Source organism: Thalassophryne amazonica, chromosome 13 (genome assembly GCF_902500255.1).
Source record: "Thalassophryne amazonica chromosome 13, fThaAma1.1, whole genome shotgun sequence".
NCBI classification, from domain to species: domain Eukaryota; kingdom Metazoa; phylum Chordata; class Actinopteri; order Batrachoidiformes; family Batrachoididae; genus Thalassophryne; species Thalassophryne amazonica.
The window spans coordinates 4,473,701-4,501,504 of NC_047115.1; the positions used below are offsets into that span (position 1 = coordinate 4,473,701).

General features: G+C 41.2%; 1 protein-coding gene and 1 long non-coding RNA gene across 4 annotated transcripts in view; one reads left to right on the forward strand and one right to left on the reverse strand.

Annotated features, from left to right (window-relative positions):
• The window catches only part of prkn (parkin RBR E3 ubiquitin protein ligase), a 102,700-nt gene that overhangs the window by 20,058 nt on the left and 54,838 nt on the right, over positions 1 to 27,804 (reverse strand). For 2 of the 3 annotated variants that reach the window (XM_034184898.1, XM_034184897.1), the window contains 2 exons: positions 26,812 to 26,873; positions 6,628 to 6,771 (listed from right to left, as the gene is read on the reverse strand). In XM_034184898.1, coding sequence (XP_034040789.1) covers positions 6,628 to 6,771; positions 26,812 to 26,873 — 206 coding nt within the window. The remainder of the gene's footprint in view (positions 1 to 6,627; positions 6,772 to 26,811; positions 26,874 to 27,804) is intronic. The other variant, XM_034184899.1, reaches the window with a different exon arrangement.
• On the forward strand, positions 6,708 to 26,905 carry LOC117523393. Its single transcript, XR_004564493.1, has 3 exons — positions 6,708 to 6,791; positions 10,937 to 10,943; positions 26,874 to 26,905. It is a non-coding gene; the product is annotated as an uncharacterized LOC117523393 (long non-coding RNA).

Genomic DNA, 27,804 nt, shown 5'->3' on the forward strand with positions numbered 1-27,804 from the left:
CGAGAAGGTAACGTGCTCAGCTGACTGTTTAACAGTGATCTTTGTGACTTTTGTGCATTGCTCTGAGAGTATTTTCCAACGAGAGGTGGAGGTAACTTATCTGCCGTTCGGATTCCTGGGTGCGAACGCGCCCTCCTTTAATTGTCCTTTGTTCCTCGCCAGCAGTACCAGGTCCGACACGCGGAGGCAGTGGCCACCTGGGAGTTCGGGACTTGGCGGCTCCAGTATTCCCGGGGTCTGGTGGCGGAGGAAACCGTGTGGTTCCGGTTCTACTTTGGAGAGGCGTCTCCTATCTTCGAGCCTGCCCACACGACACCTGTGTGAATTTGACTTTGTCCATTATTGTAATCTGTTGTACTTGTTGTGCATATTCACAACAGTAAAGTGTGTTATTTGACCTATTCCATTGTCCGTTCATTTGCGCCCCCTGTTGTGGGTCCGTGTACTTACACTTTCCCAACATGTATATTGTGCCTTAAACTCTCGTGAATATATTCTCTGGGTTTATAGACGTTGTTATTGTGTTTGTTTTATGTAAAAATGCCTGAAGAAGCCCAGGTTGCTTCTCCATTATTTTCAATTGGAGTCATTGCAATCGATTCCTGTTTGCTCTTTAGAGTCCTGCTTATGTCTGTGGTCTTTGTTCCAGAGTAATATATATAAGATGTCTGAAATTCAGTTTGCGTTTGTTAAATTCCACGTATCTTAAACGTAGCAGACACGGACTGTCTGGAATTTCGTTTTTGCAAGTTTTCATGGTCTCTACTGCCATCTACTGGCCAGTAGTGTTCATGGCAGTATGTGCGTCTGGATGCCAGTAGATGGCAGCGTTCTATTTATGTTGACCCCGGATATATAAGATGGCTGTCTAATCACAAAGGCATAGGTTTTTACATAGAATGAATGAGTCAACCAATCAGTGTTAGCAGAGGCACATTTTACCCATACTCCCTTTGGAATCTGTCTGTTACAAAACTTCAGAATTAGTGCATTATTTAAAATTTAAAGATATGCATTATATTTTAAATTTGTACAAATGACAGGATTGACATTAATGCAGTTATTGTATCCAGAATAATTTGATGATTTTAAATCAAAACCATAACTCAAAAATACTTTATTTTCCAAGACCTCTGCCTCACTGTGGCATGGCTGTATTCGGAATGGCTTGTTTTGTGTGTTAGTAGAGTTGAGCTTAGCTCCTCTCAATTGCTTCACTGCTGCAAAATATGTAGTAAACAGGAGCTTCAGGGTGCACAGGGCAGGGTGCCCAAAGGCAGAAGTGCTGACTCATTGTTTGGGTCTGTAGTCGCCTTTGATGCTACCAGAAGTGATCGTGGTGTTAAAACTCAAAATCAGCTTGTTAGTAGTTGCAAGTGTATTGGAAGCAATACTGAAAGTTATCGGTTATCTGTAGCTTCCGATACATTTTTGGGTGGTTTATTGGTTTAGCTTTACAAAAGATAACTTTTCAGTTAGCTGATTAGCTGTTATCGACGCTAACTTTTTGGTTCGCCGTGCCCACCGCTGCCAATTTGTAGCTCATCACCTTGAGTGTATTTAAGTTCCACCAGTTGCACCTGTTCCCCACCAGATCAATGCACCTTGTGCCTTCGTTTCCAGCACCGTTCATTGTGTTTCCTCATCCTGCTAGTCTCCTTGTGTTTATGACCACCTGCCTGTTTATTCAACATAGCCTGATGTTAGTTGAACTTTCGCTCTTGTTGGACTGCCTTTATGTGTACCAGACCCAGCTTACTGTTTCAGTAAACCGTGTTAACCTACAGAGTTATGAGTCTGAGTCCTGCATTTGTGTCCAGCCATTCCTGTCCACCGTGCCTGATACTGGAGGCAAACGCCAGATGTAAAAGTGACTTCAGGGAAACATCTGCTGGCTTTTATAGAGATGTGGCTGGGAGATATAGATCTCAACGAGGAACTTTACATCAGCGGCTTTGGGCAGCCTGTTTGTATGGAATGGTCACCTGTTATTGCAAACAAATCGTGTGGAGATGGAGTGTGCTTTTACATCAACAAAAACTATTGCAAAACGGTTGTAGTTTGGGAAACAATGTGCACCCCTACATGGAGCTGTTGTCTATTTTACTCCGCCCCTTTTACTTGCCAAGGGAGTTCCCTCAGCTCTTTTTCACCCTTGTATACATTCATCCACGTGCTAATGTGACGTCAGCCACCCAGCTGATCGAGGAGGTGACAAACAGACTAGATGCCCTTTCACCTGACGCTCCAAAATTAATTTTAGGTGATTTTAATCATTTCCAGGTTCATAAGATTTTAAAAACATATGAACAATATGTTACTTGCACAACTACTAAAAAGAATTCCACCATTGACTTGTGGAAACAAAATGATAAATATTGTTTTCTGTTAGCTACAGTGGGGTAAAAGTATTTGGTCAGCCCCTGATTGTGCAAGTTCTCCTACTTAGAAAGATGAGAAAGGTCTGTAATTTTCATCATAGGTACACTTCAACTATGAGAGATAAAATGAGAAAAAAAATCCAGGAAATCACATTTTAGGATTTTTAAAGAATTTATTTGTAAATTATGGTGGAAAATAAGTATTTGGTCAATACTTTGTAACATAATCTTTATTGGCAATGACAGAGGTCAAACGTTTCCTGTAAGTCTTCACCAGGTTTGCACACACTGTAGTTGGTATTTTGGTCCATTCCTCCATGCTCTCCTCTAGAGCAGTGATGTTTTGGGGCTGTTGCTGGGCAACATGGACGTTCAACTCCCTCAACAAATTTTCTATGGGGTTGAGGTCTGGAGACTGGCTTGGCCAATCCAGGACCTTCAAATGCTTTTTACGGAGCCACTCCTTCATTGCCTGAGCAGTGTGTTTGGGATCATTGTCATGCTAGAAGACCCAGCCACATTGCATCTTCAATGCTCTCACTGATGGAAGGAGGTTTTGGCTTAAAATATCATGATACATGGCCCCATTCATTCTTCCCTTAACACAGATCAGTCGTCCTGTCCCCTTTGAAGAAAAACAGCCCCAAAGCATGACATTTCCACCCCTATGCTTCACAGTAGATATGGTGTTCTTGGGATGCAACTCAGCATTCTTCTTCCTCCAAACACGACGTGTTGAGTTTTTACCAAAATGTTCTATTTTGGTTTCATCTGACCACATGATATTCTCCCAATCCTCTTCTGGATCATCCATATGCTCTCTGGCAAACTTCAGACAGGCCTGGACACGTACTGGCTTAAGCAGGGGGACACGCCTGGCACTGCAGGATTTGAGTCCCTCTCTGCGTAGTGTGTAGCCTTTGTTACTTTGGTCCCAGCTCTCTGCAGGTCATTCATCAGGTCTCTCCGTGTAGTTCTGGGATTTTTGTTGACCGTTCTCATGATCATTTTGACCCCATGGGATGAGATCTTGTGTGGAGCCCCAGATCAAGGGAGATTATCAATGGTCTTGTATGTCTTCCATTTTCTTACAATTATTCCCACGGTTGATTTATTTACACGAACCTGCTTGACTATTGTAGACTCACTCTTCCCAGACTGGTGCACATCTACAATTTTCTTCCTGGTGTCCTTTGACAGCTCTTTGGTCTTGGCCATGGTTGAGTTTGGAGTCTGACTGTTTGAGGCTGTGGACAGGTGTCTTTTATACAGTTAAGTTCCATCAGGTGCCATTAATACAGGTAACGAGTGGAGGACAGAAGAGCTTCTCAAAGAAGTTGTTACAGGTCTGTGAGAGTCCGAAATCTTGCTTGTTTGTGGGTGACCAAATACTTATTTTCCACCATAATTTACAAATAAATTCTTTAAAAATCCTACAATGTGATTTCCTGGATTAAATACTTATACTAAATACTTTTACCCCACTGTATATCTTCTGTTTGACTGCATGTGACCCCATGCTCAGTATGCAAAACATCTGATCAAGACATTCCTTCTACCTTACAGCACCTGAATGACCTCTGAGTGACACAGACAGTTGCAGGTTGAAATGACTCCACATTGTGATCAGTCACAACACAGAGACAAAGACACTGTCTTAAATAAAGGCAGTCTCACAGTGGGACTCTGTTCATGACCTTCACGATCTCCAATGCAGCACCATGATAAAAAGATATTCTCTCAGATGAAAGACAACTCTTTGATCAACCACAGTACTGTGACCCACAAACACTGTGACAAAATCCATCATTCTTGCAGATGAAAGGACAATCTTTCAACCTTTCAGTTGGGACTCTGTTTTCATAACCTGTTTTAAGTTAACTCCCTGTTTATATTACTGATAGACACATTCTTTAGATACTGTGTGAATGACTGCCCACACGCAAGCCCCCACCCTGACATGTGCATAAAAACAGAGCCCAGAGAGCCACACTTCACACTGTCTCAATCTGAATATAGCTGTATACTGTTTGGCTTGGTGTCCGAAGCTTTGTATTAAAGAGCCTGTTATTTTGACAAATGGTCAATGTCCTGACTCTTTCTTTCCAGAGACAGCCTGAGACTGCCTGGTCTGAAATCCTTTTGCCTCCACAGGCTTATGCTATGGCTCAGTACCTGGCACCTCCAGGGTGTTACCTATTCCTTCCTTTGGAGCATCTTACCACAACAGTGTTCTTCTCTTACCAACCTACAAGCCTATTTGTAAGAGTCATGCGCAAACCGCTAAACAGTGAAATGCTGGACAGAAAACAGCACTGCCATCTTACAGGCTTGTTTGGACTGTATTGACTGGGATGTTTTTTGTAGCTCATGCCCTGATAGACATGATCTGGCATTTATGGTTTCATCATATATATCCTTTTGTCTGGACTATAATATTCCCCAGAAGGTCATTGCTGTATTCCCTAACAATAAACCTTGGGATACTAAGGACTCGAAAAATGTCTTAAATAAAAAGAAACATTTTTTAATAAAGGGAATAGTCAGGAAAAGAAAGAAATCACAAGGGAGGTAAGGTATGAGATAAGGAAAGCTAAACTAAAGTGTAAGGATAAAGCATAACAGAAGTACAGCCGTGGTGATCTAAGGCCAGCTTGGAGGGGAATAAAATCCATGTCCTTGGCCAGTCAGAGATATAGCTGTTCTGACAGGGTACTTCTTAAAATCAAGGCAACCAAGGATTCTGTTCTCCCTAACATGTTTAATGATTTTATTCTCGCTTTGACAAGCATGACTTTTCCAGAAAAATCTCCCTGTTTTGAGAGTCTCTCAGTCCTCAGTGGGATGTTGTTATTGACCAGGAATGGGTCAGAAACATTCTGAAGGGTATAAACATTAGAAAGGCCAGGCCTGGTCCAGATAACATCTATGGGTGCACATTACAACATTGTGCGGACCATCTTAGTGGTGCACTCCAGCATATCTTTCAATGGTCTCTTAATTCTAATGAAATCCTGGTAAGTTGGACATCATCTACAGCGATCCCAGTCCCAAAGATGACTAATCCAAAGCAATTTAATGATTTTAGACCTGTCGCTTTAAATGGTAAATGGACTGCATTTATATAGCACTTTTCCATCTGCATCAGATGCTCAAAGCGTTTTACAATAATGCCTCACATTCACCCTGATGTGAGGGTGCTGCCATACAAGGTGCTCACGACACACTGGGAGCAATAGAGGATTAAGGACCTTGCCCAAGGGCCCTTAGTGATTTTCCAGTCCGGCTGGTATTTGAAGTCCCAATGCCTTAACCACTAGACCATCACCTTTGTCTTTGTTTTTGTTAATGTGTGTTGCTGTTATTTTGTATTGTTGTATTTTTTGTATTGTGTGTTGTTGTGGATTACTTTATAGTAAGTCCCTTCGGCTGCTCCCTTGTTTGCACTCGGGGTCACCACAGCAAATCCAAGGTGCAACTGTTGAATTACGCTGGATGCCCTTCCTGACGCAACTCCACATTACATGGAGAAATGTGGTAGGGGTGGGATTTGAACCTTCTGAAATGAAACCAAGTGCATTTACCACGTGGCCACCACCCCTGCTGTGGATTACTTTATATTTTGTGTTATTTTGTGTTGCTGTGTTATTGTGTATTGTTATTGTGTGCTGTTATCTTGTTTTATTGTTTTGGTATTCTGTATTGTTTTGTGTTACTGTGTATTTATTTTGTGCTGTGTATTGTTTTGTGTTAGTGTATTAATATTTTGTGCTTTTGTATTGTGTTATGTTATTGTGTGTTGTTTTGTGCTGTGTGTTGTTTTGTGTTGGCATTATTGTATGGTTATTGTGCAGTGGTGTATTATTTTGTATTGTGTAATTTTGTGCTGTGGTGTTGTATTATTTTGTGTTGTTGCGTATTTTGTATTGTGTGGATTTTTGTATTGTTATTTTGTCTTGTTAGTGTGTGTTGTTGGTTTGTATTGTTGTCGTTGTGGTGTTATTGTGTGTTGTGTTGTTGGTTTGTATTGTTGTTTTGTGTTGTGTATTGTTGTTGTGGTGTTATTGTGTGTTGTTGTTTTGTATTGTTGGTTTGTGTTGTTGTGTATTGTTATGAATTGTTTGCCATCATGTTGTTGTGTGCTGTTTAGTGTCACTGTGTGTGTGTGTGTGTGTGTGTGTGTGTGTGTGTGTGTGTGTGTGTGTGTGTGTGTGTGTGTGTGTGTGTGTGATTTTGTGCGTCTCACTCCGCAACCCAGCCGTCTGTCACATTCCACTTGTCTGCTATCGTTTGGTGGAAGAAGCCCCGCCCCACATCCCGGTGACGGACATACCACTCCTCCAATGGTCAGCAGGCACTGCTCTGCCCCGTACAGCTGGTACCGCCCATACTGAGACAGGGAGAGGGGACGTTCTTCAGGCTGTGATGTCACTCCTGATTACTCCCCCTCAGTTTGGGTGCTTCGGTGTCGTCCCACCAACAGTCCCACACTATCTGGATCACCTGACTGTCTCCAGACAACTGTCCTCATATTTAACCTGTCCAATTACTAAAATGCACACAGACCTGCCAAGCAGCAGGATTCTGGTGGCCACTAGAGGTCAGTGTCGTGGCTGTGAAGGATTTTTCGGAAAACAGATTTTGTCTGCCACCCAAAACCATTATTTCTCAATCAAAAGTTCCTCAGTCACTCTCATTTACCAACACCACCAAAACCGGATGTAGGTTCCAGTTTTATGCATGTTTGTCTTGCAGTTATCAGTCATAAGCCAAGTGACAAAACCCAGAAAATCAATTTAGTAAAACAATCAATATTTAAACTTATTAATCAACGATCAGAACAATCAATCATCAATTCATCTAAAATAAGGCAATCAGAGACTTCACATCATTCAAACAAGTGGAATGTAACAATTAACAAAACCATTTTTATCAAATAATTGGTGAAAATGGTGAAAATCAAAATTTTACACACACACACACACACACACACACACACACACACACACACACACACACACACACACACACACACACACACACACACACACACACACACACACACACACACACACGTACTGTACGAGGTCTGTTCGAAAAGTATCTGACCTTTTTATTTTTTAAAAAACCTGATGGATTTGAATCACGTATGCACCATTCGGCTAGACTCAGACGGCTTTCGGTGGCTCTTCAGTCATGTGACTATCCGAGAAATTGTGGATGAGCTGGGCATGTCACAACATGTAATGTGAGGCTTCAACACGGTGGCGCTTTTGCTGCACCATCAGCTTCATGCTGATGAATTTCGCTGCAACGCTTTTCATGGCCAAATCTTCTGTCACAGTGGAATGTGCTGAAAAAGTGCTGATGTCCACCTCTTCCGCAATTTCTCGGATAGTCACACGACGGTCCACATCACCACAGGGTTCACTTTGGAAATGATCTGGTCATTTCAGCATGTTGATGGCCGACCGGAGCGTGGCTCGCTCTCCACCGTTGTGCGGACGTCTTTAAACCGGTTGTACCGCTCCTTAATCTGTGTGATGCCCAGAGGATCGTCACCGAAATCCGTCTGAATCATCCGAATGGTTTCCACCTGGCTGTCGCCCAGTTTCCGGCAAAATTTGATGCGGGGCTGCTCCAGTCGTTCCGCCATTTTCCTTGCAAAGAATAAACGATGAGAGACTCCACCCATCCTCACACAAAGGCTGCTTACAAGCAAATGACGCAATCGACAGGCGTGAAAAAAATCACGCATGCGCACGAAGGTTCAAGGTTTGCTCATGCAAGCACACGTGATTCAAATCCATCAGGTTTTTGCAAAAATAAAAAAGTCGGATACTTTTCTAACAGACCTCGTATACACACACACACACACACACATATATATATATATATATATATATATATATATATATATATATATACGCACAAAGCTTTGTGCCTCCCTGATGATTTCCATGATTTTCCTTTATAAAATCATTGGTTGTTTGGATCAGCAATATCAGTTAAATATATCATATAGCAGACAAACACAGTGATATTTGAGAAGTGAAATGAAGTTTATAGGATTTACAGAAAGTGTGCAATAATTCTTTAAACAAAATAAGGCAGGTGCATAAATTTAGGCACCCCAACAGAAAAAAAATGCATCAATATTTAGAAGATCCTCCTTTTGCAGAAATAACAGCCTCTAAACGCTTCCTATAGCTTCCAATGAGAGTCAGGATTCTGGTTGAGATATACTTTATTGATCTCACAGTGGAGAAATTATGTTTACACTCCAGTTACCTCAGACAGCAATTAGTCCACAATTACTTGTTTACCGTAATAATGGCACACATCAGAATTAAAGACAGCACATACACATTTGACATTATTTATGTGCACTAAATTTGAAGAAGTCCGTTATCCGAATTGAGGCAAGTGGGTGAAGGTCGCGGAGCAACCCTGAGTTGCACCACTGTCAGCTTGGGGGGAGGAACGGGGACCAGGCATAGCTAAAACCATGCCGCCCCCGCAGAAGGGAAGGGATGACATGAGCAGAAGCTGGAGTGGGGGGTGTGTGATGGGGGGTGGAGCATGCTTCAGTCTTGTGAAACAGTTTATTGTCTTTGTGAGTTGAGATAAGAAAACAGCCAAATGTTCACCAAGGCCAAAGACATTCCTCTGGAGGAAAACAGTCGGGCAATTTGTCCTTCAGGCCTGATAAACCTGCCGTGTTGTGGTTTGAGCAGTGAAAAACACTTTTTACAGCTTCACTTGAACAACCAAATCCCAATTATGAATTAAGAATATTCACTGGCCTCTGAAATCTTCAACTTCATCTGCAAGGCACGCATCTGCTCCAAGATGTCATCCAATTTGCATCTGAGTTCAAGAGTCATTGCAGTCTGAGAATGCACTGCCTTGCCAACCTCGTTAATCATGACGGACAAGTGAGTGGCCGTGGTTCTTGATGCCGCCGTCTTGCCAATTTTCCGATAGATCAGGGCAGCACATAAGCCATAAAGTACCAGCCCTGCTACCATAAGACCAAAAATGAATAAATTCTCGACGTCCTCAACAGAGAAAGGCGCCAAGCATGCCACACACCAAGACCCCCAGGAGTCGAGGACATATCCCGCAGGATACGTTCCATCTGGGCAGGTAGGATCCCCCGGTCCTGACCTTCTTGTAGAAAAAATGGTGTTAATAGCGTTCAGAGACCAGCTGATCAATTCCATGGTTAATCCAATAGCAGTCCAATAGATCCAGTATCGAATATATTTTGAGGAATTCACAGTCTGGTGAAGTAGGGACTTGAAGCCTATCTCAGCTTTCAGTGCTTACCAGTCGAGTGAGTATAAGAGAAATTGTGGAGAGCTGGGCATGTCCCAACTTGTCCTCTGACACTCCGAAACGGAGGTGTTCCTTTGTCTCGCTTCATCAGCGAATCGGTCGTGACGCACAAAGCCTCCGCGCGGCTTTCCATGACAAAATCTCTTGTTAAAAGTGAAATCTGCCGGAAAATGGCTGATGTCCAGCTCTTGTGATAACCAGAGAAATTGCACACGACAGTCCCGGCTCCACACAGCCATCCGTTTAGAAATGATGTGGTGGTTTCTGCCTCTCGATGGTGGCTCAGAGCGCGGCGCGCCGTGCGCCATTGTGGGCCGTCCTTAAAGCTGTAGTAATAGTCCTTATTCTCTGTGAAGCCCGTAAAATTTGCACCGAAAGCCAGATAAATTTTTCGAATGGTTTCCAGCTGCCTGTCTCTAACAGTTTCTGAAAAAATTCTGATGGAAAAAAGCCCAAATCATTCCGCCATTTCCTCGCAATGAAACAACGACGAGAGGGGTGGAGCAGTGCTCACTCAAAGCCTGCCCACAGGTGAATGACGCAACCGACAGGCATGAAAAAAGTCACGCATGCGCACGAAGGTTCAAGCTTGGCTGACGTAAAAACATATGAATCAAATCCATATAGTTTTTGAAAAAAATAAAACGGTCCGTTACTTTTCTAACAGACCTCGTATTCTTATTACTCGACTAATCATTTCAGCCCTAATGAAATTTGTCACTGGATCCTTAAACTCTGGACATAATAAACTCTACATGGTGGATCCTTGATCTTGGACATAAATAGAAATAAAATCTGTAGTTTTTGTCAAAAGCATTTCCTTTCAGACATTATTGGCATAAATGTATTTCCATATATCTGAGCTGAGCTCTTACAGCTGGCTGTGCTGCACGTCAGGATGTAATTCATAAAGAATGCAGGACGTCTCATTTTGGGAGGAAAAAACACTTTAGTCAATTGTAGTTTATTGTCTGTATTACAGCGTTTGGAAAGAGGTGTCATTTTATTTAAAGTGGTGATTCGCTTTGAAGTTATTAATTCTGACCGGACTCTGTCTCAGCAGACAGCCGCGCAGAGTTTGGAGCTGTGCCAACTGAACAGAGGACAATTCTTGTTTCTTGACTGCAACAAGACAAGAGGCCCAGTTAGTGACTTTAATCCACACAAAAGTGACTCATGATATTTTAATGGCTTTGAGAGGGCTTAAGAAGCAGATTTGTCGTTTCTGAAGAGCAGTGAATCAAAGAACCAACGAGCCCGCGGTTCGAAGCATTCCTTCATTGGTTCACGCTTCAAACTGGAGTTGCGTGGCAGAAGCATTTGATTACAGACCCGCTGCAGGGTCTGTAATCAATGTAGAGCACTCTACGTTGGTCCAGTGTGAAAGGGGTTTTAGGTTCTAAAAACATTCTGGACTAAATGTCAGTTTGTGATGCTGTTTTTTCTGACCATACGTCTGTGCTGTTTGAGTTTGCCTCGCCCTGCCTGGTAAACACACCGTGCACTGCTGTGCGCAGGTGCTGGATGATTAACCGTGGCACCGCTGCACAGTTGTCCTCTGCTTTTTATGCTACCATGTCTGACTCTGTGGCACCCCTTGACATGAACACTGAAGGGTTAATGCCTTCATTTCTGAACACTTGCAATAGTATCATTGACTGTGTTGCTCCTTTTAAGATGATGCATCCCAAACCTAAATCTGAGCCATGGTAAAATGACCTCACTCGTGCTGCGAGGCGTGAATGCAGGCAAGCTGAATGTAAGTGGAAGAAAAACAAACCATGTTTCTTATGATCTCATGAGGGACAGCTGGAAAAGATATCAAAAAATTGTTAAACAGGAAAAGACAAAGCACTTTTCTGATATCATTTCCAGTCATTTTAACAAACCACGTGTTCTGTTTAAAACAATCGATTCTATTTTAAATGTTCCCCAATCCACCTGTCTTGAGGTTTCTTCTGAGGTCTGTGAAAAATTTCTTGTTTATTTTGTTGAAAGGTAGAAAATATTAGGGCTCACATACCCCCTTCCCCCCTTTATGTGACCTTTCTATTGCTCACACTTGCCCTGCTGTACTGAACCAGTTTGAGCCAGTGTCTCTCCTCAACAAAATTGTCTCCCGGCTTAAACCTGCTGGCTCTCCCACCGATGTTATCCCACCTCACCTTTTTAAAGACGTTTGGGAGACTAAAAAATGTCCACCAAATTCTAAACAGCAGCCGTGTCTCAGGCACTGTTCTGGTATATTTTAAACAGGCCATAGTGGAACCTCTGAATAAAAAGCCAAATCTGGACCACTTGTCACATTTCAGACCAATATCGAACTTTCCTTTTATTTCCAAGATCCTTGAGAAAGCTGTACTTTTACAACTGCAGTTTTATCTTGATGTTCATGTCATCCTTGATATCTTTCAGTCTGGTTTTAAAGCTTTTCATAGCACTGAGTCTGCACTTTTAAGGGTTTTTAATGATATTTTACTGACCACTGATTCTGGTAATGCAGCCCTTTTAATGCTTTTAGATTTAACAGCAGCTTTTGATACGGTAGATCATGTAACTCTCATTGCTCGCCTGGAACAGTATGTGGGTTTAAAGGGAACAGCACTTGATTGGTTCAGGTCCCACCTGTCAGAGAGAAGTTTTAAAGTTAAAATTGGTGATTGTGTCTCCTCATGTGCCCCCCTACCTTGGACAGTTCCACAAGGGTCAATCCTTGAACCAGCTCTCTTCTCTCTATACCTTCTCCCACTTGGGCAAATTTTTAAAAAACACAACATATCATATCATTTATATGCAGAACATACCCAAGTATATCTCCCTTTAAAAAGAGGCGAGGGCAGCTCTGCCACACGTCTGCTGGACTGTCTCAGGGAAATCAAACCCTGGATGGCCCAGAGCTTTTTAAATTTTAATGAAGCAAAAACTGAAATAATCATTTTTGACCCTAAGGGACCCCCTTTTACCTTATTTTAAACCCACAGTTTCTAATCTTGGTGTAAAGCTTAACAGTGATTTTAAATTGGACCAACAGATTAACTCTGTTGTAAAAACCGTTTTTTATCATCTGAGGCTTTTATCCAAGATTAAATCTATTCTATCTTTTAATGATTTTGAACAAGTGATTCATGCTTTTATTTCCACACGTTTGGACTACTGCAATGCACTTTATTTCAGTGTTAACCAGGCTTCCCTGGCACGCTTGTAGTTGGTCCAAAACGCTGCTGCTCGTCTTTTAACAGGCATTAGAAAACATGAACACATCACCCTGATCCTCACTTCTCTTCACTGGTTTCTAGTCCATTTTACAATATATTTTAAAATGTTACTAATCGGATCAACTCCACAATATATTTCAGAGGAGAAACATTTGCAAATGGCAACCTTAAACACCCTTTCTCATGATTGGATTCACCTGTGTAAGGAGGTCAAGGGTCAATGAGCTTACCAAACCAATTTTATGTTCCAATAATTAGTGCTAAATGTTTTCAAATCAATAAAATGACAAGGGTGCCCAAATTTAGGCACCTGCCCAATTTTGTTTCAATAATTATTGCACACTTTCTGTAAATACTATAAACTTCATTTCACTTCTCAAATATCACTGTGTTTGTCTGCTATATGATATATTTATCTGAAATTTCTGATCCAGACAACAAATGATTTATAAAGGATAAACCATGAAAATTATCAGGGGTGCCCAAACCTTTACATACAACTATACATATTAGGCATGTGGAGATTAATTGATATGAATCGGTATCTAGATACAAACGTGCGTGATGTGAGTCCATTGACTCATTCAGTGTGCATCGATTCAATTGCCGGGTTGAATCGTGTTGCATTGCTTGCATCGATTTTCTCCAAGGCACAATGAATGCACCATGGATGGTTCGGGACAACCAGAGCGGCCGTTGTTTTTGAGGGTGTTTATTGAGAGAAGGACTATTTCGCTATGTTGATTGCAGACTGCAGCGGGCCTGCTTGAAGCAATGAAGCAGCGCTTCAACTCTGTTCATTGGTTCTCTACTTCGCTGGTTTTCAGAAGTGGGAAGTCCACCGATATGAGCACCAGCCGGTGCATAAACTGAAGTTGTCCATCAGGTAAAGGAAATAATAATAATAATAATAATAATAATAATAATAATAATACAGTAATAATAATAATAATATCCTCTGTTTTGTGGGACGAAGCAGACCGTTCCAAAGAGCGATTCGCCATTTTAACCTTCTGGGGCCGACGCCGTCGTATACGACGGCTAAGACCAAGCTTTACTAAATTATAAATAACTTTTTAATGATATGAGATAGAAACGTACTTTTTTTTTTTTTTTGCTGAGAAGTTAACTCCCCAGACTTTCGAGCCAGCCATCGGCCATCTATGTACTCCTCATAGAAGCTGTGTGATGACGTGCGCAATGTGAGTGTCCAATCGGAATTGGTTCACTGTCACACGGTTTTCCAAAATCCAATCGTAGGGCAGATTTACTTCATGTGAAAAGCCAAAAATTGTTTTCAGGAGTGATATGTTACTAGTTGGCCAGTTTGAATAGCCCCCTGGGTGCTCCAATGAGTACATACTATTAGTACATACTCAGTGCGCCCTGCACCATTACGCACAGCGATCAGAGTGTGTAACTATCAGGATTGCTCCACTAGTTTGCATGTGAATGTTACTGAATAACTCTGTTGCTTTCTCTGCGCAAAGCACTTGTTTTGCCAACACCACAGTGGTGGTGAAGAAAGCCAAGCAGCGACTCCACTTCCTGAGGGTGCTCAGGAGAAACAATCTGGAGGAGAAGCTGCTGGTGTTCTACAGAGCCACCATCGAGAGCATCCTGACTTACTGCATCACAGTGTGGTACGGGGGGTACTCAGCAGCAGACAGGAGAGCGCTGCAGAGGGTGATCAAAACGGCCCAGAGGATCGCTGGTTGCTTTCTGCCCAGCATGGAAGACATTGCCAGCTCTCTCGCTACCTCAGCAGAGCTGCCAGCATCTGCAAAGACACATCCCACCCCAGCAACCACCTGTTTGACCTACTACCCTCCGGCCGACGGTATAGGTCAATCAAAACTAGGGCAGACTCAGGGACAGCTTTCTCCCCAGAGCGATCACTGCACTGAACAATAACAAATCACTAATCCACACCTTCAAGTTTCCTGGGCAATATCTGTAAACCATGTGCAATATTCCCATGCAATATGATTCCACAGTTGTATATAATTCTCGTTTTACATTTTACTTGGTCCACATTTTATTTCATTTTACCTTATGTTTATATTAGTTGTACATATACTCTGAATAATTTACCGTTAAATTTCACTATCTTCTATATTGGCTAAAAATTACTTGCACCAGGGAAAGCACCTTTTTGGAGTTGCACTCAAATCTCGTTGTAATGCAAATTACAATGACAATAAAGCTGATAAACAGAGTTCTAGTCTTACACACCTCTCTGCAGCTTCTCTCCCCCTGCCATCCCCTCATTACCCCACCCCCGTTTAAGGATATGATAAGCAGCCATCTTCCACTCCAGCTTATTAATTAATTAAAGACCCAGACAGAGCTTTAATTCATTTGAAAGCTTGACTCTTAGTCTTGTCCATCCAAATTGGAAGTCTCAAAAACCAGTTTTATTTGTTATTATCTATCGTCCACCTGGTGGATACTGTGAGTTTCTTTGTGATTTTTCAGACCTTTTGTCTGACTTAGTGCTTAGCTCAGATAAAATAATTATCGTGGGTGATTTTAACATCCACATAGATGCTGACAATGACAGCCTCAACACTGCATTTAATCTATTATTAGACTCAGTTGGCTTCGCTCAAAATGTAAATGAGTCCACCCACCACTTTAGATCTTGTTCTGACATATGGCATAGAAACTGAAGACTTAACAGTATTCCCTGAAAACCCATTTTTGTCTGATCATTTCTTAATAACATTTACATTTACTCTGATGGACTACCCAGCAGTGGGGAATAAGATTCATTACAGTAGAAGACTTTCTGAAAGCGCTGTAACTAGGTTTAAGGATATGATTCCTTCTTTGTTATGTTCTCCAATGCCATATACCAACACAGTGCAGAGTAGCTACCTAAACTCTGTGAGTGAGATAGATTATCTTGTCAAAAGCTTTACATCTTCATTGAGCACAACTTTGGATGCTGTAGCTCCTCTGAAAAAGAGAGCCTTAAATCAGAAGTGCCTGACTCCGTGGTATAACCCACAAACTCGTATAACCCATGAGGAAATGGCGTCTCACTAATTTAGAAGATCTTCATTTAGCCTGGAAAAAGAGTCTGTTGCTCTATAAAAAAGCCCTCTGTAAAGCTAGGACATCTTACTATTCATCACTAATTGAAGAAAATAAGAACAACCCCAGGTTTCTTTTCAGCACTGTGGCCAGGCTGACAAAGAGTCAGAGCTCTATTGAGCCGAGTATTCCTTTAACTTTAACTAGTAATGACTTCATGACTTTCTTTGCTAATAAAATTTTAACTATTAGAGAAAAAATGATTCATAACCATCCCAAAGACATATCTTTATGTTCGACTGCTTTCAGTAATGCTGGTATTTGGTTAGACTCTTTCTCTCCGATTGTTCTGTCTGAGTTATTTTCATTAGTCACTTCCTCCAAACAATCAACATGTCTATTAGACCCCATTCCTACCAGGCTGCTCAAGGAAGCCCTACCATTAATTAATGCTTCGATCTTAAATATGATCAATCTATCTTTATTAGTTGGCTATGTACCACAGGCTTTTAAGGTGGCAGTAATTAAACCATTACTTAAAAAGCCATCACTTGACCCAGCTATCTTAGCTAATTATAGGCCAATCTCCAACCTTCCTTTTCTCTCAAAAATTCTTGAAAGGGTAGTTGTAAAACAGCTAACTGATCATCTGCAGAGGAATGGTCTATTTGAAGAGTTTCAGTCAGGTTTTAGAATTCATCATAGTACAGAAACAGCATTAGTGAAGGTTACAAATGATCTTCTTTTGGCCTCAGACAGTGGACTCATCTCTGTGCTTGTTCTGTTAGACCTCAGTGCAGCTTTTGATACTGTTGACCATAAAATTTTATTACAGAGATTAGAGCATGCCATAGGTATTAAAGGCACTGCGCTACAGTGGTTTGAATCATATTTATCTAATAGATTACAATTTGTTCATGTAAATGGGGAGTCTTCTTCACGGACTAAGGTTAATTATGGAGTTCCACAAGGTTCTGTGCTAGGACCGATTTTATTCACTTAATACATGCTTCCCTTAGGCAGTATTATTAGAAAGCATTTCTTAAATTTTCATTGTTACGCATATGATACCCAGCTTTATCTATCCATGAAGCCAGAGGACACACACCATTGTAATTCATTATTATCAGGCTGTCCTAAAAGTTCCCTGAAAAGCCTTCAGTTAATTCAAAATGCTGCAGCTAGAGTACTGACAGGGACTAGAAGGAGAGAGCATATTTCACCCATACTGGCCTCTCTTCATTGGTTTCGTGTTAATTCTAGAATAGAATTTAAAATTCTTCTTCTTATAAGGTTTGGAATAATCAGGTCCCATCTTATCTTAGGGACCTCATAGTACCATATCACCCCAATAGAGCAGTTCACTCTCAGACTGCAGGCTTACTTGTAGTTCCTAGGGTTTGTAAGAGTAGAATGGGAGGCAGAGCCTTCAGCTTTCAGGCTCCTCTCCTGTGGAACCAGCTCCCAATTCGGATCAGGGAGACAGACAACCTCTCTACTTTTAAGATTAGGCTTAAAACTTTCCTTTTTGCTAAAGCTTATAGTTAGGGCTGGATCAGGTGACCCTGAACCATCCCTTAGTTATGCTGCTATAGACTTAGACTGCTGGGGGGGTTCACATGATGCACTGAGTTTCTTTTTATTCATCTCTTTTTGCTCTGTATGCACCACTCTGCTTTTAATCATTGGTTATTGATCTCTGCTCTCTTCCACAGCATGTCTTTTTTCCTGATTCTCTTCCCTGAGCCTGGTTCTGCTGGAGGTTTCTTCCTGTTAAAAGGGAGTTTTTCCTTCCCACTGTCGCCAAGTGCTTGCTCACAGGGGGTCTTTTTGACCGTTGGGGTTTTTCTGTAATTATTGTATGGCTTTTGCCTTACAATATAAAGCACCTTGGGGCAACTGTTTGTTGTGATTTGGTGCTATATAAAAAAAATTGATTTGATATCAATGGACAACAAAACGCATAGACCATTTTGTATATATTGTTCAAAATGTGCATTTGTGTTTATTGTTTGAACCTTTTTGTTGTACAGTATTTCACATAAGACCTCAAATTGCCTTTATAAAGGGTCAAAACAGTTGGTTATTATAGTTTGCTGTGTGTTTTGAATAAATGTGTGTGGAAAATTATTTTTCGGTTTATTTTTTCCTTGCCTATTTTTTGATTGTAAACCTTTATTACACTTATAAAACACAACAAAAACATATATATTCTGAAAGCACAGATTGTCCTGAAAAAAAGAGACATTAAACTTGATTGTGGGATGCAGGGAGAGCTGTTAACAGCAATAATAAAACATTTATGCCAGGCGAGCGAACTGTCCAAAGAATGCCCTCGGACCCCAGAGGGTTAAGTCACATGACACCTCTTTCCAAACGTTATAATGCAAACAACAGAACTACAACCAACCAAAACTCGGGTTTTTTTCCCCCCAAAATGAGACATCCTGCGTTTTTTATGAATGACATCCTGACATACAGCAGCCAGCTGAAGAGCTCAGCTCAGTCTATGGAGTTACATTTGTGTCATTAATATCTGAAAGGAAATGCTTTTGAAAAAAAAAAACTACAGATTTTGTTTTTTCTATTTGTCAGGAAATCAAGGATCCAGTGACCAATTTCATATTTATTTACTTTAGACTCAATAAAATGTTGACATAGAAAACCTGTAAAGCCTACTTTTAGTACACAGAAAATTCATAAGAGGTGATATAAGGGAATCAATAAGGAATTAGATTGTTAAGCAGAATCAATGATGGTATCAATATCAATAAAATCTTATCAGTACCCATCATTAATCGTATTGCACCAAATTGCATCTTATCACATTGTGGGGAATTGAATCACCATCAAATACATATCAAATCACATCAAACTGGGAACAGGGGTGAATCGTATCGCATCATATCATCAGTATCGTATCGCTGGTAGTGTACTGAGATGTGAATCGAATTGTTGTCAGTGATGAGAGTCACATGCCTAATACACACACATATGTATATACATATATACCACCTCTCCTTCAGGGAGGTGGTGGCGTCATGGTTAGCATGTGATTTAAGAGGTTTTAGTTTGTCATCTCATGGTTAATAATCACATTCTTCCCTTTGATCGGTTTGGGTGGACAGAGTCTGCAGATGAGTGTCAGGAGGTGATTTTTAGGACTTTCTCTAATTTGTTATGAAGTAATGCTGAATTTATGTGGAAATGGTTGTTGTACAGAAGCTTCAGAGATCTGTCGCTGAGACAGATGATGACTGGAGTGACGTTTGAAACAGAAACGAGGTGATAATCGCTTAACGCCGTCAGGGCTGTCAATCAAACCTTGCTCTCCAGAGATGACCAATCACAGCAGAGCCAGTGCTGACCTGGTTCCTTCCCCCATAGTGCCATAACTTTCAAGCGAGTGAACAGGCATTCTCTGCGAGCGAGCAGAAATTAACTTTATGCTAGCAGAAATAACCTTTGAACGAGCAGAAATCAAGTTCGAGCAGGCAGGAGTAGCGCTGGTCCTCGTGTGCAGCACCTTTGCGCAAATAATCACTCCACGCACGCCACGCACAGTTAATGAAAATTCGTGATGCTGCATTCAAAGACAGAGCAGCCAGAAGAAACCTGTCAGCGGGAATAAAAAGAACTAAGTCCACATATGCCCTCAAGGTTCAAGGCCACCTCCAATCCAACGACCCACGGAGCATGTGGAGGGGTATCAAATGCATCACAGACTACAAAAACAGTAGCACAGTGCTCTGCAGACCCAGCGCTCCCGGACACTCTGAATGCCTTTTATGCATGTTTTGAGGCGTCCAACACCACCACCCCCTCCTGAGTCCCTCCCTCCCCCAAAGACCCCCCAGTCAACAACATCACTACAGCTGAGGTGAGGAACGTGCTGCAGACGATCAACCCCAAAAAGGCCCTGGGCCCTAGACGGAATACCCGGGAGGGTCCTAAAAGACTGTGCACACCAGCTGTCTGAGGTTCTGGTGGAAATATTCAACACCTCTGTGTCCTAAGCCAGAGTTCCGCCGTGCCTCAAGACATCAAGGATAATCCCTGTGCCAAAGACCTCTGCACCATCCTGCCTCAATGACTACAGGTCAGTTGCACTCACCCCCATCACCACAAAGTGCTTTGAGAGGCTGGTGATGAGGCGCCTGAAGCAGACCATCGATGTGACTGTAGATGAGCAACAGTACATGTACAGGCTAAACCGGTCCACAGCTGATGCCATCTCCACCATGGTGCAGCAGGCCCTCTCCCACACAGAGAACAAGGACTCCTATGTGAGGCTGCTGTTCCTGGACTTCACTTCTGCGTTCAACACCATCATCCCGCAGAAACTGGTGTCCAAGCTGGCTGAAGTAGGAGCCCCCTCAGCACTGTGCAACTGGATCCTAGACTTGCTGACTGGGAGGCCACAGAGTGTCAGGATCAACACCACCTCATCCTCCACCATCATCCTGAACACTCGCTCACCCCGGGGTTGTGTGCTCAGTCCACTGCTGTACACATTGATGACCTTCGACTGCAGAGCCCAGCACAAGAGTAATCTTGTTAAGTTTGCAGATGATACAGCAGTGATCGGGCTCATTAGCCAAGGGGACGAGACAGCGTACAGGCGAGAAGTGGAGAACCTGACACAGTGGTGCGGAGACAACAACCTCATACTCAACACCCAGAAGACCAAGGAGATAGTTGTTGACTTCCGCAGGTCAGCCCCCACCACCCCCTCCCCCCTCTACATCAACGGAGCAGTGGTGGAGATCGTCTCCTCCATCAGGTATCTTGGAGTCCACCTCTCCAACACTCTCACCTGGCATACCAACACCACGGCTGTCATCAAGAAAGCCCACCAACGTCTCTATTTTTTGAGGAAATTGGGAAGGGCCAGACTGAACACCGAGGTCCTCAGGGCCTTCTACAGCTGTGCAGTGGAGAGTGTCCTGTCCTGCTGCCTCCCTGTGTGGTATGGTGGCTGCACGGTGGCGGAGAAGAAAGCGCTGCAGCAGGTGGTGAAGTCTGCACAGAGGACCATCGGATGCAGCTTACCACCCACTGGGGACAACTACATCTCCAGATGTAGAGACAATTCACCTGCATCCTCTGAGACTCCACCCACCCTGCGCACAGTCTGTTCACACCCCTTCCCTCTGGAAGGAGGCTGTGCAGCATCCGGGCAAAAACGTCCAGACTGAAAAACAGCTTCTACCTGAATGCTGTCAGACTGTTGAACAGTTCAACATCCACCACCAAACTGTCAACACTGCACTACATGCACACTGTCACCTTCTTAATACTCTAACGCTGCTGCTGCTGCTGCTGCCGACCCTGTGCCTTGTATATATATTCTACAGCCACAGGGGTGCGCATTGAAAAAGTTTATATTGCAAAGGTTTATATAATAGGTTAGGTTAAACAAAAAAAAATTGTCCCAGTTAACGACACCAAGACCTGGAGAAACTGCACTTTGTTCTGCCTGTAAGGGTCGAGTGACAATAAAAGTGAGTCTGAGTCTTAATATCTATGCGTGAGCACATTTTTTATGCAAGTGGGGTTTTGTCACTGATCTGACGTCATAAACCAGGACCTGCAGTCTTTATATCAGCAGGCTGTTCTCAGAGGATCCTCACATATCCTCTAGAAAGAATATGAAGTTTTGGCTTCTGCTCAGTAATACAGAGCTCCTCAATTCAAGCTGAACCATTTTACAAAGTCACTTGTGCCTACATCTATTAAACGTCTAAATGAGACTGTGTAAGGCGGCAGGAACTATGTGATGGCTCCATGTTTATGGGATGTGTGCAATATGGTGTTATACTGTGTTTGTTGTGTTCTATTTATGCTGTATGTTTATACTGGGTGTGTTTTTATTGTTTTTGTTGTGCATATGAGTCTAAGAAATTTCCCTTTTGGGATAATAAAGTATATAGTGATTGTGATCATGCTCAAACCTATTCCACACTTATGTGTGATGTGAATTTGGTTGCACTACAAGCAATAAATAAAAGTTAGAGATTTTATTCAGGTTTACTGGAATAAAAAAAATCCCAAAGTATATAAAAGTTTAATTTCCTGGACATTATCGGTAAAGGTTGTATAGCCTCAATTTTCTATTCAATGCTCCTCAAGAGCTCAAATAAAGACCTTCATACCCCCAAAGCATGGGAAATAGATCTTAATGTTCAATTCAATGATGTTGAGTGGACAAATATTTTACGAAATGGGAAAAAAAATTCCAGAGAACTGAGAACCAGGATTGTCCAATTTAAGATCTTGAATAGATTATACTGGACACCACATAAAATGTATAAAGCAAAGCTTATACCCTCTGCAAACTGCTGGAGGTGTTCTCAGGGGGAAGGTACACTCATCCACATGTGGGATTGTCCACAAATTCAGTGCTTTTGGTTGGAGATCCATCAACATATTGAACAAATTGTTAAACATAAAGTGCCATTTTCTCAGAGGCTTTTTGCGATCAGGGATCCATCACCTTTGGAAGACTCCCCTTTTAATGATAAGGAATGGACTCAGACTTGTCTTGTTGTTGGGAAGAAACTTATAATATCCTACTGGAAATCTCCAACAGCCCCTCCGGTAGCTCACTGGCTGAGGGAGCTGGGCAAACTAGCTGCATTGGAAAGCCTTTGATATAAACTACTGGACAGAATGGACTGTTTCTATCTCAAATGGAGTGCCTATTTCTCCTTTATAGGAACTTCAGGTTAAATGTCTATGATGCTAGGGTGGTTGGACTAAATACAATTAGTGTGGGAGTGTTCTCTTAAAACCTTTACCTCTCGAGGTGAGGGATTTGAGCCGTGTCCTTGGTTCATTTAATTTAAATTTGCTTAAGAATTAATCCACGTTTTAGTTACATATAAGTATAAATGAATAAACTCTGAAAACGGAATTTACTGCCGATTTAGAGAATAAATAATCAGCCAGTATATAAAACACGTTCAAACTTGAAGTAAAAAAAAAGGAACCTTTTAGGCTAAAGCTTAAACCAAGGACTCGACACGACTCTTGATGCATCACTCTCACTGCTGATTGCAATGCTCTCATCCTCACTGGGTAGTTATGTATTAATTTTTTTTATTTATATATATTTTTGTTATTATTTATTTATTGTTTCTATTCTATTTAATACTCTAAGTATGTTAATACTTTCATTTATCTATTTCATTTTCTTTTGTTTCTGCGTAGTGGTGTACAGTTCTTTCACTGCCTCACTATGTTCTGTATGTTGTATTGACAAAAAACAAATAAAGTGCTAATCATAAAAAAAAGTTTATTTTCCTAATCAAAGTACTGTTCTACAACCCCAATTCCAATGAAGTTGGGACGTTGTGTAAAATGTAAATAAAAACAGAATACAATGATTTTCAAATCCTCTACAACCTATATTCAATTGAATACACCACAAAGACAAGATATTTAATGTTCAAACTGATAAACTTTATTGTTTTTGTGCAAATATTTGCTCATTTTGAAATGGATGCCTGCAACACATTTCAAAAAAGCTGGGACAGTTTATCACTGTGTTACATCACCTTTCCTTCTAACAACACTCAATAAGCGTCTGGGAACTAAGGACACTAATTGTTGAAGCTTTGTAGGTGGAATTTTTTCCCATTCTTGCTTGATGTATAACTTCATTTGTTCAACAATGGATGCTTAGGAGAAAAAAAAGACAGCAAAAGTTAACTAAGGGGGGTCTAGGAGGGATGGCCCCCCTGGAAATTTGGAGAATCTAAGTGCCCTGTGGTGCATTCTTTGGATTAAATTTGGACCTGAAACAGCTGTTAAAGTTCTCTTGTGATCTCATGCAGTTTGGCACAACATGTGGCTTTTGAATGCATGCTGTGTCATCCTGTAGGAGGAGCATGTACACAATATAACAACACAACAGTTTACAAATATAGCTAAATCTTGATGAAAACTTGAGTTTGTTTTTGATTGGGCTCAAAGATCAGTCAATAAAAAATCATAACTCTCAACTAACATGTTATAAATAACTTCATAACTGCTTTCACACGAGGTAAAGATTTATATATCATAATATCATATCATAATACTGAATTGAAATTGAAACAATCTGGATGGTCTTTTTTCTCTTTTGTCCGGAGGACACGACGTCCATGATTTCCAAAAACAATTTGAAATGTGGACTCATCAGACCACAGCACACTTTTCCACTTTGTCCATTTCAAATGAGCTCAGGCCCAGAGAAGGCGGCGGTGTTTCTGGATGTTGTTGATGTCTGGCTTTCACTTTGCATGGTAGAGTTTTAACTTGCACTTGTAGATGTAGCGACGAACTGTGTTAACTGACAATAGTTTTCTGAAGTGTTCCTGAGCCCACACGGTAAGATCCTTTACACAATGATGTTGGTTTTTAATGCAGTGCCACCTGAGGGATCAAAGGTCGCGGGCATTCAATGTTGGTTTTCAGCCTTGTTGCTTACGTGCAGAAAGTTCTCCAGATTCTCTAAATTTTCTGATTATATTATGGACTGTAGATGATGGAATCCCTAAATTCCTTGCAATTGAACATTGAGAAACATTGTTCTTAAACTATTTTTTCATGCAGCTGTTCACAAAGTGGTGATCCTCACCCCATCTTTGCTTGTGAACGACTGAGACTTTTGAGGATGCTCCTTTTATACCCAATCATGACACTCACCTGTTTCAAATTAACCTGTTCACCTGTGGAATGTTCCAAACAGGTGTTCTTTGCGCATTCATCAACTTTCTCAGTCTTTTGTTGCCCCGTCCCAACTTTTTTGAAATGTGTTGCAGGCATCCATTTCAAAATGAGCAAATATCTGCACAAAAACAAAGTTTATCAGTTTGAACATTAAATATCTTGTCTTTGTGGTGTATTCAATTGAATATAGGTCGAAGAGGATTTGAAAATCATTGTATTCTGTTTTATTTACATTTTACACAATGTCCCAACTTCATTGGAATTGGGTTGTACAATCAGAGGGACTTCATTAATGTGTGATGTGTTTTGTTGCACTACCAGACATGAATAAAAAAAGTTATTGAAATTTTATTCATATTTATTACAATAAAAAAAAAAAAATCCCTGTATCTTTTTCTAACCTTTAATCTAATCTTTTTTTTTTTTTAGTATCTTTTTCTAATCTAAGTGCTGTAGTACAACCAGAGGGAGCTCACTGATGTGTGATGTGAGTTTGGTGGCACTACAAACCACAAATGTGACGTTATTGAGTTTTTAATCAAAGCATTTCCTTTCGCCGTGGTAATTTCTTGACAGTCCCTGGGCTGCGGTCTCGCAGCCGGCTGCACATCAGTATCTTTGTAATTCATAAAGAACGGAAGACATCTCATTTTTGGGGAAAAAAAAACAAAACAAAACAGGTTTTGGTCAGTTGTAGTTTGTTGTCTGTATTAAAACGCTTAGAAAGACACGTCATTTGATTTAAAATGGCAATTCACTTTTGAAGTTATTGATTCTGAAATGATATATCTTTCCAACTTCAGCAGAGAGCTGCAGCAAACCCCACAACACACACACAGCGTGACGCCACAGTATAACGGTGCAGTATTGTTTTTCCAATGTCTGAGGAGAACTCTGCACGCACGCACGCACGCACGCACGCACGCACGCACACACACACACACACACACACGCACACAAAGAGAGAAAACAATACCCCCGCTCCCCCCTTTGGGAGGTGGAGTAAATATCCAGAAAATAATTCAAATGCACAGGAATTCTGCTGTGGGATCAAAGACAAAAGAAACTCCAGTTAGAGGAGGAAGAACTTGGAAATGGCTATTTGCACGGCGGCCGTGTGAATAACTTTCATTCCACTATTCACCCGTCAAGACTCTGGTGGCGAAGTCGTGAACTATGAAGGTGCTAATAATAATAATGATCTTTATTTTATTGAGGGTTTACAGTTAAGAGTAGAATGTAGACTGACAACAACCAGTTTAATTAATACTAATCTTAATCCTGGCCCTCATTTTGTGATAAAGGAGCGTTTATACAATATGAAATGGATGATTATATATTAAAATTATACATGCAGTTTACAATAAGATATGCACAATATACCTACAGTATTAATATAAATGTATAAAAGCATGACAGTTGCAGTATATAAGACTAAACATTTTATTCTAAAACTGATATAGTAAAACTTCAGGTAGATGTAAAAAACTGACAGGTTTTTATTGTAAAATCTTTGAGTCTTAGCAGTTCTAATACTGACAGGAAGATAACTGCAGTATATGGTAAAGCTTCTCGTGTCAGAGTATCAAAAGACAGTGTCGGCCTGTTCTTAGCCCTTTCTTACAGGATCTATGATATTTAAACCATTTTTACACCAGTGTAATCCTTAGGGATACAGTAAGTCCTCTTTTAAATATCATTTTGTGATGCAGACTGTAGACTTGATCTAGAAGTGTGAGACATTTTCACTTTGACACTTCAGCACGCTCTTTTCGCTGTATGATGAAATCGATTAGTGTACTGTAAAGAAGACATCTTCAGCTTCAAAACAATAAAAAAATCATCAAAATCAGACAAATATTAAAGGACGTATGATATCCTAAATGCAGCATGTTTGTTTATACAAGTAGTTCCACATTTTACCACCAGAGTCTTGCCGTGTGAATAGTGTTTGTTTTAATTAAACAGATTTCCCTGGTCTGCACCAGTTCTAAGTCAGCTGCTAGGCGCCAGCCGTGCAAATAGTGAAATGAGAGTTACGGACACGGCCGCTGTGCGAATAGTGAAACGAGAGTTACGGACATGGCCGTCGTGCGAATAGGGTTGGCTGAAAAACTCACCTGATCTTCTCCCAAAATCCGGAAATGGTGTAACTCCTGAATGAGGGAATCTCCACAGCCAGCTGATGGACACAAAACACCCATTAAGCAAACACAGAATAAACCTGCAAGGGGCAGTAACACATCAAACAGAGACCAACTGTCCACAAACCAAAGGTCTGACTGACCTTTTGAGCAAAGCACCGAACCCTAAAGAGCCACCAGTCACACAGATTAGAACCATGCTGTAAAAAAGGCTTTAGCATTAGCTTAGTTCTGCTAGCAAGCTGAAACACACTCTCAGGAGTGCCACTAGCTTAGTTTATGGTAAGGTAAAAGTGGACGCTCTTGTTATGGGTGAACAACTCTCCAGTTTGTAGGTATTCTGTTAGTACGCGCCCGCGGCCAACGTGCTTGATGAATTCCTGCACAAAAAGTACTTCCCAGATAACTGATAATGAGTATATCTCATCTACATGAATCCTAAAATTTACCAGTAATAAAATTATGAAGAAAACAGACGTTTTTTAAGAGTGGCTGTAATAAATATTTAACAAACTTAAAGTTTATGAGCAACTTCACCTGTTATTGTTCAAGCACATTGTAAACATTGACACGATGGAGTTTGATGCGGAAGAGTTCAGAAAGATGGGATTGGAATGTTTTGATGACCATTTACAGTTGGAGATGAAAGATTTGGGTGTTAACTTGGTGTTAAAGTCAGAACAAGAAGCTGCACTGAAAGAGATCAATCTGGAAAGAGACCAGCGGTGGGCGCAGGTCCACTAATCCACTAACCGCTAATTATCGAAGATAATGTTTTCATTATCGGATTAGCATTTCAGATAACTTTGAAAACCATCATCGGACCAATTATCTTCCGATAAGTTTTGGTCCAGTAATTTTTAGACTGCTAACATTTTTGAAGATGTAGCTTTTTGTAGTAGATGCTCAGTTCTATCCTCTACAAACAGAGAAGAGGTGCTTCTACAAGAAACTGCTCTATCTTCTGCA